Below are 15,988 nucleotides of genomic sequence, written 5' to 3' on the forward strand. Positions count from 1 at the left end.
AAGCCCATCAACGAGGCCGCACCAGTGGTCCTTTGCTCGGGATGCAAAGAAGAATGTAGCATCCAAGTGTCGCACGCAGAAGTCGAGCAAACATTTCCTTTTGGTTCCCTCCCTCCAATCAAATGAGCTTCACCGTCACGAAACTACAAGCCCTCTAGCCCAAAGGAGAAAGATGAGGTAAAGTCACCACTATTCCCAAAGGATTCCAACTTGTTCAAGAAATTGAAAGCGGCCACGGCCGATCAGAAACAAGAAGGAAGGGCATGGAATGAGCACAAAGATTTCGTGACCAAACCATACATTCCTCCTGCTTCAACGTCCACCATCAAGGAAGTCAAATGGTATACCAGAGAGAAGGGGAAAGCAGTGGAGATCAGCCCTTCCAGAAAAAGGAAATTGCAGCGCAGGTTCGGAGAAGCCAAGCGCACCCTAGAAGCTCTGGAGCAGGGCCTGATCAAGCCATTGCAACTAGTTAAATCTCCTGAGCAATATCAGAAGGAGATGGAGGCATTAGCTGCTAAGCCATTGGTGGCTCCTCGCAGTTTTCAAAAACAGGCGTGCTCCGAATCAGGAGCCTCTAAGCCTAGTGTTTTCTGCAGGATCACGACAGAAAGGGCACCTCTGCTAGCTAGGAAGGACAACTCGCCAACTAGGGGGCCAAATGTTAGGCGCAGGTTGTTTTGAGAGGAACCAGAAGCCTAACCCTCAGTTTTTGAAAGACTGGAGGGCAAGGGCAATACTGCAGAAGCTTTACAGTGGAGACCTAAAAAAGTCCAAAGTCTAGTGGTGGCACCCCCAAAGGAGATACTTGTAGGGGAACAGAAATCAAACTCACCATACTTGATGGCCGAGCTGCAGGAACAGAAACAGTGTGCGGTAAATGGCATTACAGAAGAGTCATTGGTAGATCGACTGGCAAAGCAGTTCAACACTGACATCCCGGTTGGAGAGCCGAAGCTCAACCTGGAGGACGACATAGACGAAACTGAGGTGGCCTGCAATATGGTCTATGTACTTCCCGCGAGATTTTCTTTGCCAATCGCCGCGCAGGAGTGTGTGGAGAATGAAGAAGGTACCGATCAGCCTCTACAAATCACATCGGCTGCAACGACACCTTTAGCAGAGGCAGTGATTCTTGAGACTGAAGACGCTGAGGGTAAAGGTTTCTTTATGAGCTTCACAAGACCAACACCCGTGATGTTTCAGCACATGCGACCTTTATATACAACAGTAGAGATTGTTGGCACTAAAGTCAGTAAGGTCATGGTCGACACAGGGGCCGCTGTCAACGTTATCACCACAAGAGCCATGCATTTACTTGGAATCAAGAAAGAGAAGATCCAGTCTACATCCCTCACGCTGAAGAACTTCGTGGGGACAGTCACAAAGACTTTGGGCTTATTGTTTCTACGTATCAAGGTAGGACCAGTAGAGGGAGTCTATGCTTTCTTCGTGACAGACTATTACGCGGCCTATAGCGCCATCCTAGGGCGCTACTGGATTCACCAGAGCTATTGTGTTCCTTCAACTCTCCACCAGGAATTGGTGATGTGGAATAGGGTAACAGATCAAGCTGAGGTGATTAAAGCGGATCCTCGCCCATTCCCAGTCTCCGATAACTATGTAGATGCCAGGTACTACTTGGAGCCAATTACTCCATTGCAAGTTAGTGACATCAACGACAAAGGCCGCCCCACAGGGGTGACGGCCTCTGAATTGGCACAGTGGGAGCTTACGCTTGCAAAAGAAGGCTTGGAAAGGCCTGGCCACGTTGTGCCCAAACCCTTAAACGATTAATGGATTACGACCTTCTAGAAGAAGAGATAGAGGCATTCCACTCGCTGTACGAAAGACTATCCTCGTACCTGGTGGAAAAAGAGGCCTATGATCGTGTCGCGACCTTGGAAATTGTCGACGATGAGTTCTCTAACCAAGAAACAGAAGACACAGAAGAAATTCAGCTGGTTCCAGCAGCGCTGGATGACACCCCTCCAAAGGTCAGGGATCCTACAGAGAAAGTCAATCTTGGAACAGCAGCTGCACCCATGGAAGTGGCTATTACTGCTTACTTAAAGCCTAGCGAGAAACAGAGGCTCATTGATTTATTACTGGAGTTTAAAGACTACTTCGAGGAGAAATATCAAGACATGCCCGGCCTATCACCTGACTTGGTTTGCCATCAACTACCAACACTCCCTGAAAAGAGGCCTGTGAAGCAAGAGCCGCGACTAATGAACTCCGAGACCCAAGTTCTGGTCAAAGAAGAAGTTAAAAAGATGCATAGATCGAGCATCATTCGGGTGGCCAAATATAATCAGTGGCTGTCCAATATCGTGCCAGTCCATAAGAAGAATGGTAAGATGAGGGTCTGCGTGGACTACAGAGACCTTAATGTCGCTACGCCTAAAGACGTCTACCCCATGCCGGTCGCGGATATGTTGGTAGATGCAGTGGTAGGACATGAATTGTTATCCTTCATGGACGGAACTGCTGGGTATCACCAGATTCCGGTTGCAGAGGAAGATAGACACAAAACGGCTTTCCGTTGCCCAGGATTCGCGAGCGTTTTTGAATACATGGTTATGCCTTTCGGACTGAAGAATGCTGGGGCAACGTCTCAGAGAGCCATGAACCTGATTTTCCACGACATCCTGGGGAAGATTTTAGAGGTTTACATTGATGACGTGGTCGTCAAGTCCAAGCAGCACGGGGATCACATCACAGATCTCAAGAAAGTCTTCGAGTGAATGCGGCTGCACAAGCTCATGATGAACCCCACCAAGTGCGTTTTCAAAGTTCAGGCAGGAGATTTTTTGGGCTTCATTGTCCATCAAAGGGGTATTGAGGTCCCTGAGGATAAGGCAAGCGCAGTCATCAACGCCTCTTCCCCGCGCACAAAGAAAGAGTTACAACGATTACTGGGTAAGATCAACTTCTTGAGACGTTTCATATCTAACTCTGCAGGTAAAATCCAGCCTTTTTCCCCACTACTAAGACTACAAGGACAGAACGAGTTTGTGTGGGAACCTCAACACCAAGAGGCTTTTGATAAAATTAAGGCCTATTTGGCGAGCCCGCCAGTACTCGTTCCACCTAGAGCTGGGTTTCCATTAAAGCTATATATTTCGGCAGATGAAGTGTCCATTGGCAGCCTACTCGCCCAGGATGATGAGGAAAGTGTCGAGCATGCCATTTTTTACCTCAGTAGCACACTGATAGATTGTGAAACTAGGTATACACCCATGGAAAAATTGTGTCTTACAATGTACTTCTCAGCATGCAAGTTGTGACACTACATGTTATCCTTTACCACTTGCATTATCGCTCAAACCAACTTGGTTAAGTACATGCTGTCGCGACCTATTCTGCGAGGTCGTATTGGCAAATGGGTACTGGCATTATCCGAATTCTCGCTACAATACGTTCCATAGAAAGCAGTGAAGGGACAAGCCATCGTAGACTTTCTAGCACATCACCCTATGTTGGATGTCCCCACAGTGAAGGAGTTAGAGATAGTGACCACAACCATAACTCGACCAGATTTGGTGCGCATTCCAGAATATGCTATTTGGTATCAGGCCACAATCTCCCTTCAACCCTGGATATTATTTTTTGATGGCTCAAGAACAGAAACACTAGCAGGGGCAAGGATTATTCTGGAAAACCCAGCGGGCGATCATTTTTCTTATTCTTTCCAATTAGAGTTTAAGTGCACTAATAATCAAGCAAAGTACGAGGCCCTCATTATTGGCCTCGAGGTCTTACTGGAGCTAGGAGTGAGAGATGTCCAAGTACGCGGTGATTCTTTGCTTGTCATAAATCAACTTCAAGAGAAGTACAGGTGTGTGAGTTGCTTGCTTGTACCATATTTGAATCGCGCCACTGAACTTCTGGATCAATTCAATGACGTGGAGTTGGAATATATCCCTCGCGAGCGCAACTTTGAGGCCAACGAACTTGCTCAACTGGCTACAGGCATTACTTTGAAATATGGGGTTCGAGAGCGAATCCTGAAAGTTGAACGACGCACGCTGCCTTCTTGGCTCGCGCCGCCTGACCCGCTGGATGATCCAATCATTGCTGTCCTTAAACCTATTGATATAGACTGGAGCGTCCCTTTGATTGCTTACCTAAAGCAACCAGACTCCGTTGCAGATAGGAAGACTCGTTTTCTTGCCTTGAATTACTTTCTCAGAGCCGATGAGCTGCGTCGACGTGGCGAAGATGGCATAGACTTTCGGTGTGTGTTTGGCCGAGATGCAAAACGTTTAATGCGAGAAGCACATGTCGGCATATGTGGCACCCATCAAGCGGGTCCAAAGATGCGTTGGCTCATCAGGCGACATGGTTATTATTGGCCCAACATTTTGAAGACTATATCACGTTCGCGAAAGGCTATCAGGATTGCCAGTCTCATGGACCAGTTCAGCATATTCCCAATATTCCCATGCAACCTATTATTAAACCTTGGCCTGCGGGAGGATGGGTATTGGACTTGATTGGCATGATTCATCCCCATTCGTCACTCCAAGACAAGTTCATCATCGTCGCTACGGATTTCTTCACTAAATGGGTGGAAGCTGAACCTTTGAAGGAGGCCTCTGGAGCAACCATTCGCCAATTCTGTAGTAAATATGCACCTTTTACCCAGAACCTTGTTTCTCTTTATAGGCTTATGACTGTGCAAACAATAATAGGATGATGATGCAAAATATCACAGCAAGACAAACCACAACACACCAACACAGAATTTTATAGAGGTTCAACAAAAAACTTTGCCTACATCCTCTGTGTGATCTCTCTTGAGAATCACTAGCAATATGGAGAATAACAACTTGATTACAAGTACTTATTGAAATCCCTATGCTAATCCCCAACCCCTTTGCTAGATCTCTCTATCACCCTTGGCTCTCCCTGCCCTTGTGTTTATATGTAGCTGAGAACTCTCTGAGATCTCTCTTTGATCTCTTCTCTGATCTGAGGACACATTATGTGACCTCCCTACAGCCCTATTTATAGATTATAGGTGCTGGTTACAAACATGTCACATTAGGATTCCTAAAACTATTAGAACAAGGAAAGAGAGCTAGCTTTCCTATTCCTAACTAGAATAGAACTTACTTTCCAGGTCTAAATCAATAGGAATAACTCTTCCTATTCCAAAACCCATTAGAATACTAGAAGAATTCCTGTGCGCACTAATCTTCATTTACCCATCTGGTTTTGCCTTGAATCCTAATCAACTTAGGCATATCAACGAGCCAAATTCACAACAATCTCCACCTTGGTGAGTTGATACCAAACTGATTTCTGCAACCTCCAGGATATCTTGTACTTCTTGAAGTAATCCTAAAACCCTCAAGAACCTTCACCTTGGCAAAAGTCTATTTGCCTCAACGCACCTCAAGTGAGGAGGTGCTCCACCTCAATCTCAACATGCTGTAAGAATGAGCAAGTTCAAGTAACACTTGAACTCCCCCATGGCAATGGTCCTGGTCAAACAATCTAAGACATTCTCCCTTGAATGAACTTTCTCAATTGTTATCTTCCTTGACTTGACCCAACCTTCGCTGCGATGACCACGAATATCAACGTGTTTCGTCTCTACTTGAAACCCTTGATTCCTTGTCAAATTGATGACCCCATTCTTCACCACAACTTTTTGTTGAATTCCAAAGTCACTCATCAATCCATTAAGCCATAATGCATCTGCAGAAGCTTCTGTTAGTGCTATGCAATCTACTTCAATGGTAGACAACGTCGTAGCTGATTCTTTAGTTGCTCTACAACTCACTAAACCTTCACCACAAGTAAAAACATAACTTGTTGCAGGTCTTCTCTTGTCTATGTCTCCTGCCAAATCTGAACCCTCAGGACCAACAATGCATGCTTGTTCTTATTGTCTTTCAAACATAGTCATGCTCCTTGGTGTCTCTCAAGTAATACAGAATCCACTTCACTGATTGCCAGTGCCGTCTACCTGGATTCACCATATACTTTGACACAATGCTCAATGCTTGAGCTAAACCTGGTCTTGTGCAGATTCTAGCATAGATAAGACATCCCACTCCTCTTGCATAAGACACATTCATCATCTCATCTAACTCCTTCATAGATGATCTCTGCACACTCAACTGGAAGTGTGCTACTGGTGGAGTAGACACGGGTTCATAAAACAGCCATATTTTTCCCGCTTCTCTGTCCCTCCTTATCTTCACTCCTAGGATCTGTTGTGCAGCTTCTAGATCCTTTATGTCGAACTCCTTCCCTAGTTGTGCCTTTAACTTCGAAATTCTAGACATATCCCGACATGTAGTCAACACGTCACCTAAATAAAGTAGCAATAGTAAACCCATACTACCCTTGAACACATGATGATAAACGCAGCTATCCGCTGGTGAGATTTGGTCATAATCGACCTTTACTTTCTGTGAATACTCCTTGGCCAAAACCCAAGCTTTGAATCTCATGGCTTCCTTATCATGCATTCCTTCCATTTTCCTATAAACCCACTTACAACCAACCTGATTTCTTTCTTTGGGCTTAGGAACCGACTCCTGAACCAAGTCCTTCTGCATGGACTTCTTTATCTGTTCTAACATAGCTCCCATCCAACTTTCCCGTACATCATTTGCTATAGCTTCCTGATACGTGGTTGGATCTCCTGGACTCAAACTTAGAGTATGCTTGTCCAATGCTATGCTTCTCTGGAACTCCTGCCCAAGTGACTGACGAACCGAGTAGTAGGTTCGCAGTGCTAATTGCTCCACCTGAGCTTGTATTAATGACTGTTGTTGTTGCTCTAAGACTTCTTCCTTGATAACCCCTTTATCATGCTCCACTTGCTCAATTTGCTCCACCTGAGCTGGAGTTTCTTCCATGATCCCTTTGGTTAGAGGAACTTCGGTTGCTTTCTCTACAACATCAGTCTTCTTCTTCACCTCACTTTTCTTGACTTCATTGAACGGCATTGTCTCCTCATAAAAAATGACATGTCTACTTAGAACCCTTTTCTTGCTTACAATATCCCATAACTTGTAGCCCTTTACTCCTTTCTCAACACCGAGAAATATGCACTTGCGTGACTTTGGCCTGAGTTTGGTTTGCTCATTGTTGGAAATATGAGCATATGCACTGCTACCAAACACCCTTAAGTTAGAGTAGTCAACTGGTTCTTTAGACCATACCTCCTCTGCACACTTGAAGTCCAAGACTTTTGATGGTGACCGATTAACCAAGTAACACGCATGGTTAACTGCATCTGCCCAAAACGTGTCCGGTAATCCTGCATGCAGCCGCATGCTTCTTTCTCTCTCTAAGAGAGTTTTATTCATTCTTCTAGCAGCTCCGTTTTGTTGGAGATTCTCTTTCACCGTGAAGTGTCTTGTGATTCCTTCATCCTTGCAAAATTGTAAGAACCTTTTCATTCTATATTCATTGCTACTGTTACTTCTCAAATACTTGATTTTTCTGCCTATTAGATTTTCTACTTCTGTTTTCCACTCCTTAAACTTGGTGAAAACCTTGGATTTTTCCCTCATAAAGTAGACCCAAATCTTCCTCGAAAAATCATCTAAAAAAGTAACGAAGTACTTGAAGCCTCCCATAGACCTTATTGGTGCAGGGCCCCATACATCTGAGTGAATATAATCCAGCAATCCTTTGCTTTTGTTCTCACAATTTGCTAACTTGAATGCCACCTTCTACTTCCCAAGAGTACAATCCTTGCAGAAGTTCAGTTTGCAAACATTGACACCTTCTAGCTTACCTTTCTTGTGGAGTTCTTGCATTCCTCTTTGACTCATGTGCCCAAGGCGATGATGCCATAGCTCAGTCTTGTCTTTTACCTCAATAGACGTTGCAACTCCACCTATTATTGTAGTCCCTTGAAGCTTGTATAAGTTGTTAGGTTGAATGTTGCCCTTCATCACAACAAGTGATCCCTTGAGAACTTTGAGTCTTCCCTCTTCAGAGCGATACCTATATCCGGCCCTGTCCAAAGTACCCAAAGATATCAAGTTCTTCCTTAACTTTGGAAAATATCTGACATTCTCCAGCGTTCTAACAACTCCATCATGCATTCTGATTTTCATTGATCCAATACCTAGGATCCTACATGATGAGTCATCTCCCCTAAAAACCTCTCCACTGCTACTGTCCTCAAATGTGCCAAACCATTCTCGGATTGCACACATGTGGAATGTACATCCGGTATCCAAAATCCAAATTCTGAAAGCATTGGAGCTGGCTGCTACCACAAGGAGTTCACCGTCATCTTTATCTTGTTTGATGACTACATTGGCTATGTTTGAACTCCCTGGCATCGCCTCTGCTCTCATCTTCCCTTCTCTGCAGTTTCTTTTCAAGTGGTCGGTAGCACCACATTTGAAGCAACCTTTCTTGTATTTTTCCTTGGATTTTGATGTACCCTTGTTACCAGATTTATCCTTCTTACTCGTCAACTGACCTGTCTCCTTGCCCTTGACATGAATGCCTCCTTCTTGAGAGCTTTCGGTCTCCCTACTCATCTTAAAATAAGATTGAATAGTTTCGGTAATCTCACTGTACTTGAGAGAATCCTTACCGGAAACGAGTCTAGTGATGAAGTGCTCAAATGAAGATGGTAAAGATCTTAGCAGCATAAGTGATTTCTCCTCATCTTTATACCGCACATCCACCTTTGATAAATTGGCAACACAAATCTGAAATTTATTCAGATGATCCTGCAGATCCCCTCCTTCTTCCATCCAAAGACTATAGAGTTGGTCTTTCAGAAAGAGTTTATCCGCGTCAACCTCTTTGACATTGTCCAATGTCTTACTACTGTCCATATTCTCACCAATATGAACCTTACTCGCGTAAACCTTCTTGAGATAATCCCAGGTCTCTTTGTTGTTCATATTCTCACTGGCACTAACCAATACATGATCAGCAAGATGTAGCTCTATAAAGCTTTTTGCCTTCTTGTCCATCTTCTGCCAAACCTTGTCTGCCATATCAGCTGCCATATTCTCTATCCCGAGAATAGCCTCGTACAGACCCTGTAGAATCAGGACACTTTTCATCTTCCTCTGCCATAATGTGAAGTTATCCTTCCCATTCAACATAATGGGCATCACATTGCTGCCTGCGTCTGCTTTGTCATCTGCCATTTTAGAAACACCTTGAGCCTAAGCTCTGATACCACTTTGTAGTAAATATGCACCTTTTACCCAGAACTTTGTTTCTCTTTATAGGCTTATGACTGTGCAAACAATAATAGGATGATGATGCAAAATATCACAGCAAGACAAACCACAACACACCAACACAGAATTTTATAGAGGTTCGACAAAAAACTTTGCCTACCTCCTCTGTGTGATCTCTCTTGAGAATCACTAGCAATATGGAGAATAACAACTTGATTACAAGTACTTATTGAAATCCCTATGCTAATCCCCAACCCTTTTGCTAGATCTCTCTATCACCCTTGGCTCTCCCTGCCCCTGTGTTTATATGTAGCTGAGAACTCTCTGAGATCTCTCTTTGATCTCTTCTCTGATCTTAGGACACATTATGTGACCTCCCTGCAGCCCTATTTATAGATTATAGGTGCTGGTTACAAACATGTCACATTAGGATTCCTAAAACTATTAGAACAAGGAAAGAGAGCTAGCTTTCCTATTCCTAACTAGAATAGAACTTACTTTCCAGGTCTAAATCAATAAGAATAACTCTTCCTATTCTAAAACCCATTAGAATACTAGAAGAATTCCTGTGCGCACTAATCTTCATTTACCTATCTGGTTTTGCCTTGAATCCTAATCAACTTAGGCATATCAACAAGCCAAATTCACAACAAATTCATCTTTCGACATATTTATATGCAGGTTCGGCGTCCCCGAGGTGTTAGTATCGGACAGGGGGGTAGCATTTATGGGCGGTGATGTGGAGCAGCTCGTCAACGACTTCGGCATCCAGTTTCTCCACAGCACACCTTATTATGCCCAGTCTAATGGTCAGGGAGAGGCCAGTAACAAGATTATCATTACCCTACTGAAGAAGATGCTTGTGAAAAACCCTCGCCAATGGCATGAGACATTGTATGAAACATTGCGGGCCTATCGCACTTCAAAACAAACTCCTATTGCCACAACGCCCTATGCACTCATGTTTGGTCACGACGCGGTTTTACCTTTGGAGATAAATCTTCACTCTCTACGCGTCCAAGATCAATCATTTGATTGGTGATGACTACGTCTAGGCCATGTGGCAGGAGCACGAAGACCTTAGCGGACAACGGTTAGAGGCTTTCGACAACTTAGTGATGGAGAAGCAACGCATCGCTCACGCCTATGATAAGAGAACTCGTGGCCGCAGTTACAAAGAGGGCGAGCTCGTTTGGAAGGCAGTTCTTCCATTTGGTGAGAAGTTGACCCGTCGTGGTAAATGGACCCCACGCTGGGAAGGGCCCTTTGTGATTTATAGAATTCTGGAACGTGGGGCTTTTCACCTCAAAGATTTGGATGGCGACCTCCACTGCAACCCTATCAATGGCTGATTCTTAAAGAAATACTACCCCAGCGTTTGGGAATTTGAAGATCCCCCAGCTTCTTCCGTGGCAAGGACAGGGGGGCAAACATAGTGTCCCTTGGCTCGCCTCATCCCTTATAATTAGGCCTTTTCATTGTGGCCTCGTTCACCTGTCTTCGCTCCACCTACGAACACTAGGGGGGCAACACTCTATGCATAAGGGCCTTTATAGTGGCCATTATTTTATTTTTGCATGTTTGCATTAGCCATTTCTGGCAAGTTTTTTGTACATTTTCGTTCAATATCCTTGACAATATGTGTTAGGAATGTGTGTAAGGGCCTATACCAGAGGCCTTATTATATCATATTGTTTTTAGCAAATGAGAAAATTTCGAATCTTTCATTCATAAAGTGGCTTTGCAGCCAAGAGCAAGACAATGTGTTCGGAAAAATTACATTAACGATATATAAAGGATATACAAAGCCAGAAAGTTGGCTAAAACAACTAATAAGGATTCATATCTTTTATGAGCTTCCGGATCTTGCGGCAAGAAGGGTTGATGAGATATCGACTCTTACTCTTCCTCTCTTCACCCTCCTCTGATCTGAGTCGCAGCTACTATCATTTATACTGGAAGGAGAGGGAAGAAAATAATCCATCGCAACCCTTCCAGTTGGTTATCCTTAAGGATAGAGACGGAATCAGCGCTGGAGTGCGACCCAGTTGCCTCACCTACCTCCAGGGGGAAAACAGAAGTCGGCTCATCAGATCCCTAAGGTAGGCAGTGGAAGAAGAACGATTGGCCTCGAGTGGCCTTTCGCCCTTCTTCGCTTTGCTCCACGCAGAGAAATCTAAGGAGAGGGACTCCCCAGATTGTGGTGCCTCGCGTTAGGAGCTCCTTGTGATCTTCAATCTACCAAAAACATAGGATGTTTCATCTAGGCTTTCATAGACCAAAGACACGAGGTTGCCTGAGATTAGGCCATAAGGCCTACACAGGCAGTGAGATTAAGCCATAAAGCCTAAAATCTAGACGCTAAGGGCGAGATCGTATGGAGAAGATTTGAGAAAGAAAAGGAAGAGGAGAAAGGCTTGCAAGGTCATTGCTGGGTAAGCCATGTTTGTGTAAGTTTTCATCTTTCCAAAGTATTGATATTTATAGAGGCCTGCCTCAGTGGCTTCAACCCTTGGATACGGGCAGTTGAAGACGTTTCAACACCATCAATGGGAATATCAATGGAATTCAATGCTGAAATCTCGGAAATAAATGAAATTGAGTCCCCATGGACGAGAGAGCGATCTCCAAGGAGATAACTACTCCTTTTCGAGATTATCTTTTTGAAACTGTTTTTGTGTAGTTAAAGCAAGAATTGAACAGAGCTATTGCCTAAGAGATAAAAGAAATTTGGGCCAACCAAGTGGGCTAAATAATTAATTTATTGGTAGTAATATTGTTCGTACAAATTAATGGGCCTAATATCAGCGGCCTAAAAATCCTCGGCCTGCATGAGTTAAGCGGAGGAAAAGTTCATCCAGACGTAAACTAGCATCAGCGGCAGCTTTTGCAGCTTGTTGGGCTGCTACACGAGCTTGGGCCAGGTCATGGGTCAACGTCTCGAAAGCGGCAAGGGGCTGCTCCAATTGAGGTTACGCTCGAGCAAGCCTAGCCGTCACATCAGTTAATCGGGCTTGAAGATCATGGATCTGGGTCCTCAGGTGGTTTCTCTCGAGAGTCAGATCTCTGATGAGACTGGCCCGATCACCCAAGAAATCACGCCCAGCGGCCGTCTGTTGAGCAAGAGTCTGGTAGTGTGTTTCGGTCTGCCTGGCCTACGCAGTCGCGACCGCCCTTTCATTGAGCCCTTGGGGAAGATCCTGCAGCAGCTGGTCAACCTCTTGAAATTGGTCTTCAGTGATAGCCCCCTCGCGGAGAAGTACCCTCAGATACTCCAAAACTTTCGCGGGCGCGCCAGGAATCAGAATATCAGGGTCCAGGAGGCGATGAAGGCCTTCTCTGGTATCATCTACGACCCCAGGAGGGGTCACCTCAAGCACACGAGCTAGCCGTTCTAAAGTGGACGGAGGCGGTTGCTCAGCGACAGGAGGGGCCTCAAGAGGTTCTGCAACAGGTACTGCCTCTGGCAATGGCTCAGGGTTTTCCCCTACTTCCCTAGCTTCAATGGCTTGGGGGGCAGGCTCCTGACCAACCACATCGAGGACAGGTTCAGCAGGATTCTCAGCCACGATCTCTCCAGCTATGACAGCCGCTTCCTCGTTTGGAATAGCATTTGGATCCTAGAAGGAGGCATTATCAGAATAACCAAGCCAGGGGTTAATGATAAAACATTTTGTTAAGAGTGGTACCTCTTCAACAGGTGGCTCGCGAATAATTGCTGTTAGCACAGGTTCCTGGGCAACCTCACCGGATGCTGGAACTGAATCAGGCGCTACTTGTCCCAGAAGGAGGGAGGCAGTTGGTTGCTCATGGGAGGTGTCTGGGAGCGGCATTCTTTCGTCAACCTCAGGCGAGCTGCCATCTATAACCATTGTAGGGACCAGAACCAACTGCATATTGTTTGCAGTTGGGGAGGGAGGATTATTGGAACCATTTGGCTCTTGGACTTGCTCACCGGACGCACCTTCGCCTGCAACGGATGATCCTTCCCCAACTTGCCTTGATGACCTACGGCGAACCTGCGGAGGAGGAGCGTTATAGAGTCATACATAACAGAACAAAGCGTCATGGCTCATTTTAGATGAGTATTACCATTCGATCAGCGACTGGTTCATCTTCTGCCCATGGATCAGTTCGGGGATCAGCGCGACTGCGTTTGCGGGCTAAAGCGGCAGCAATCTGTCAGGATTAAAGTAAAGTCAAAATAAGCTTCGAAGGAGATATCAGAATTATGAGATTTTAAGATAAGAGCCTTACTGTTTGTGGGTCATCATCGTCAGAGGAAGAGTCTTCGACTTCAAGTTTCGTCGCTATCACTTTCTTCTTCGCGGTCTGACCAGGGGCCGGAGAAGCGTCAACTGCACGACCGCCAGAGGGTGGCACGTTTCCCTGATGCAACAAAGTGTGGGTTAAAAGGAAAAAACATACAGAAAGTAAAAAATAAATAAATAAATATATATATATATATATATATATATAAAAGACAATTACCTCTTGGGGAGGCTCACAAATGACAATCCTAGCCTGGATTGGGCGCGGGGCTCGCGCGGGTAGAGGAGCCTGTTCAGATAGCGGAGGTTGCGCCTCGTCTTCAGGAAAGCGAGCAAGTAACTCGGTATCAGCATCATAAGGATATCTCAGCTCTTCAAAAATGGTCGCGAAGAGCTCGTCATCCTTTTGTCCCTAGCAGTTGACGGAAACTTCTGACCACCATTGATCATAATCTTTAGCAGTCCCATCCACGGGGTCAATGTTATTAGCCCAGTCAGGGAGATCAACCAGTATAAGCATGTTTTGTACTGGCGGAGGCCCATTTAAGGGGCCAATTCTGCGCCAAGAAGTGTTGTAGTTCCAAGCATCATAGAGGGGGAATGGCACTAGTTGGATAAGGCCAAACTAGCGAGCGAAGTGGTTGGGAGCATACAGCTCATAACTGAGTTCATCAGATGCAAGCCTAATGTCTAAACAAGAGATCGCGCGGTGAAAACCCAGGCGCGCTCGATCACTATAATTAGGAGCCCCAGGAAGGAACCCATTTTCAAGAGGAGTGGGCAATCTCCTATTGAGTACTAAGTCGCAGTAAGGCATTTCGTGCAGGAGGTACAAATATGAGAAACACTCAGAATAGGGTGGGGATGTGTACCTCTCCTCACGACAAAGCCACTGACCAAGAAGGGCGTTAGCCCGTGGTAGCAATGAAATATCGTCGCGACGGAAGAATGGAAAGTAAGTTTGAATCCAGAAATCAAGGATCCAAAAAGGGCCAGAAATGCTAGTCTCGAAAGAATGCATGGTGGCCTGGTATAGAGTATGGTAGAGGGCACCCAACACTGGTTGTCCTAACCCCACGCAGCGGCCGTTATAGAGGGTTGTGGCCAGGAAAGTCCAAGGACCAATGGGCTTATTGGCGGAGATACAGAAGATGAACTTGCAGAGCCAATACTCCAGAAAAGCAATGCCACCAGTCACATTGTGTTCTTTGTGGTAATAGGCCAACCACCGCGGATAGGAGCTACTATGAACGCCGCGACTAGTTTGAGCCATGGTTGATAAGAAGTTGTCAGAATCGAATTCGCCATGCCGATAGGGCTCACCGTCAATGGGCAATCCAGTAATGGTAAAAATATCTAATAGTGTAATACTCATTTGGCCAAATCGGAAATCGAAGGTGTTGGTGGCAGTATTCCAAAAGCAAAGGCAGCGAGTGGCTAACGATTGCCACCGCGAGGAAGGAGAAAGCATAAATCAATGGTTTAGGTAATACCTGCTGCGTTCCAGCCAGCCAAATCTCACGCTCGGGCTTCGCGATACCAAGAAAGCTCTGCCGCCCTGATCGAGGACGGCCAGTACCCTATTTTCTCTCGATGTTTTTGCGCAGCCCAACTGCTGAAATCTCCAGGGGTCCTTCGGAAGACCGGAATGGGCCGACGGATGGGTAGGCCGTAGAGGGAGATAGCGTCATCTGGAATGGAATCTCGTGGCGCTGGGCCCAGTCCGACATGTTGATTTGGGAGCCTGAGAAGCAGTGGTCTCTGGATATTGGTGTGGAGACGACAGAGGGCACCAATTCCGGTTCCCCAAGAGCGTGCAGCTTTCTCGTTGAGTTCTTCCTCCTGATCGATAACTATTTTCTTTGGAGGAGCCATTTCTGGGTTTCTGTAAGGAGAAATGTTTGAGACGAAAAAGTTTCTGGGTTTTAGGAGATTGAAGAGTTTCTGATGTGACAGGTTTGGAGTGGTTGCGGGATTTAAATAAAAGATTTTGTGAGGGAAACGATGTGACGAAAAGACGTTTTTCCAAGCGAATAGACGCAATCCTCATTAATGATATCGTTTCGGTCATCAGACACATCGTTTTAGTCCCCTTCAATCAGTTACATTCTCACGGGCCCGATTTCGGGGCCTGGGGGGCAATGTTTGAGCCCAAAAGTAATTTTGCCAAGATCCTTTAGTGGATTTAGCATAGCAGGCCGATACCTGCGGCCCAAAAATAAGTCTACTTGGAATTGGGCTACAGCTTCGCTCATTCCAAAACCCATAAGGAAAACGAGCCCTTATTGGAGTCAGGTACCAGAGATTGAATAGGAAACTTCAATCAATAATCCTTCTATGGCAAGGAACAGTCGAAACTCTAGGTATAAACACCAGGTTTCAAGGACAAATCAGGGACATCTCTCAAATCAATCAATCCCTCGGATTATCAAGCCTCCTTGGAGCAAACCTTCAACCTCGTTGAAATTCGGCGACCGTGCTTCCAGTCCTAATCTCTCCAAGAGCCGACTGTTAGTGCTACTGCCACCG

General features: G+C 45.5%; 2 protein-coding genes across 2 annotated transcripts; both read left to right on the forward strand.

Annotated features, from left to right (window-relative positions):
• Nucleotides 1-2,747: 2,747 nt before the first annotated feature.
• Nucleotides 2,748-4,499, forward strand: LOC112194462. The gene is made up of 3 exons (XM_024334701.1): nt 2,748-2,922; nt 2,965-3,080; nt 3,432-4,499. Exons 1-3 carry the CDS (start codon nt 2,748-2,750, stop codon nt 4,497-4,499), a joined length of 1,359 nt encoding a protein of 452 aa, XP_024190469.1.
• A 5,416-nt stretch (nt 4,500-9,915) lies between these two features.
• LOC112194463 lies at nt 9,916-10,540 on the forward strand. The gene is made up of 2 exons (XM_024334702.1): nt 9,916-10,167; nt 10,256-10,540. Exons 1-2 carry the CDS (start codon nt 9,916-9,918, stop codon nt 10,538-10,540), a joined length of 537 nt encoding a protein of 178 aa, XP_024190470.1.
• Nucleotides 10,541-15,988: the final 5,448 nt, after the last annotated feature.

The sequence above is a fragment of the Rosa chinensis genome, chromosome 3, assembly GCF_002994745.2.
Source record: "Rosa chinensis cultivar Old Blush chromosome 3, RchiOBHm-V2, whole genome shotgun sequence".
In the NCBI taxonomy this organism is placed as follows: domain Eukaryota; kingdom Viridiplantae; phylum Streptophyta; class Magnoliopsida; order Rosales; family Rosaceae; genus Rosa; species Rosa chinensis.

What these genes read in the sequence shown, in the direction of transcription:
- LOC112194462 (XM_024334701.1), top strand. Translation starts at nt 2,748, where the DNA reads ATGCGGCTGCACAAGCTCATGATGAACCCCACCAAGTGCGTTTTCAAA. An exon ending in AGAGTTACAACGATTACTGG is followed by an intron (nt 2,923 to 2,964) that starts GTAAGATCAACT and finishes CTAACTCTGCAG; the next exon opens with GTAAAATCCAGCCTTTTTCC. An exon ending in CCTATTTGGCGAGCCCGCCA is followed by an intron (nt 3,081 to 3,431) that starts GTACTCGTTCCA and finishes TACGTTCCATAG; the next exon opens with AAAGCAGTGAAGGGACAAGC.
- LOC112194463 (XM_024334702.1), top strand. Translation starts at nt 9,916, where the DNA reads ATGGGCGGTGATGTGGAGCAGCTCGTCAACGACTTCGGCATCCAGTTT. An exon ending in TCATGTTTGGTCACGACGCG is followed by an intron (nt 10,168 to 10,255) that starts GTTTTACCTTTG and finishes GCCATGTGGCAG; the next exon opens with GAGCACGAAGACCTTAGCGG.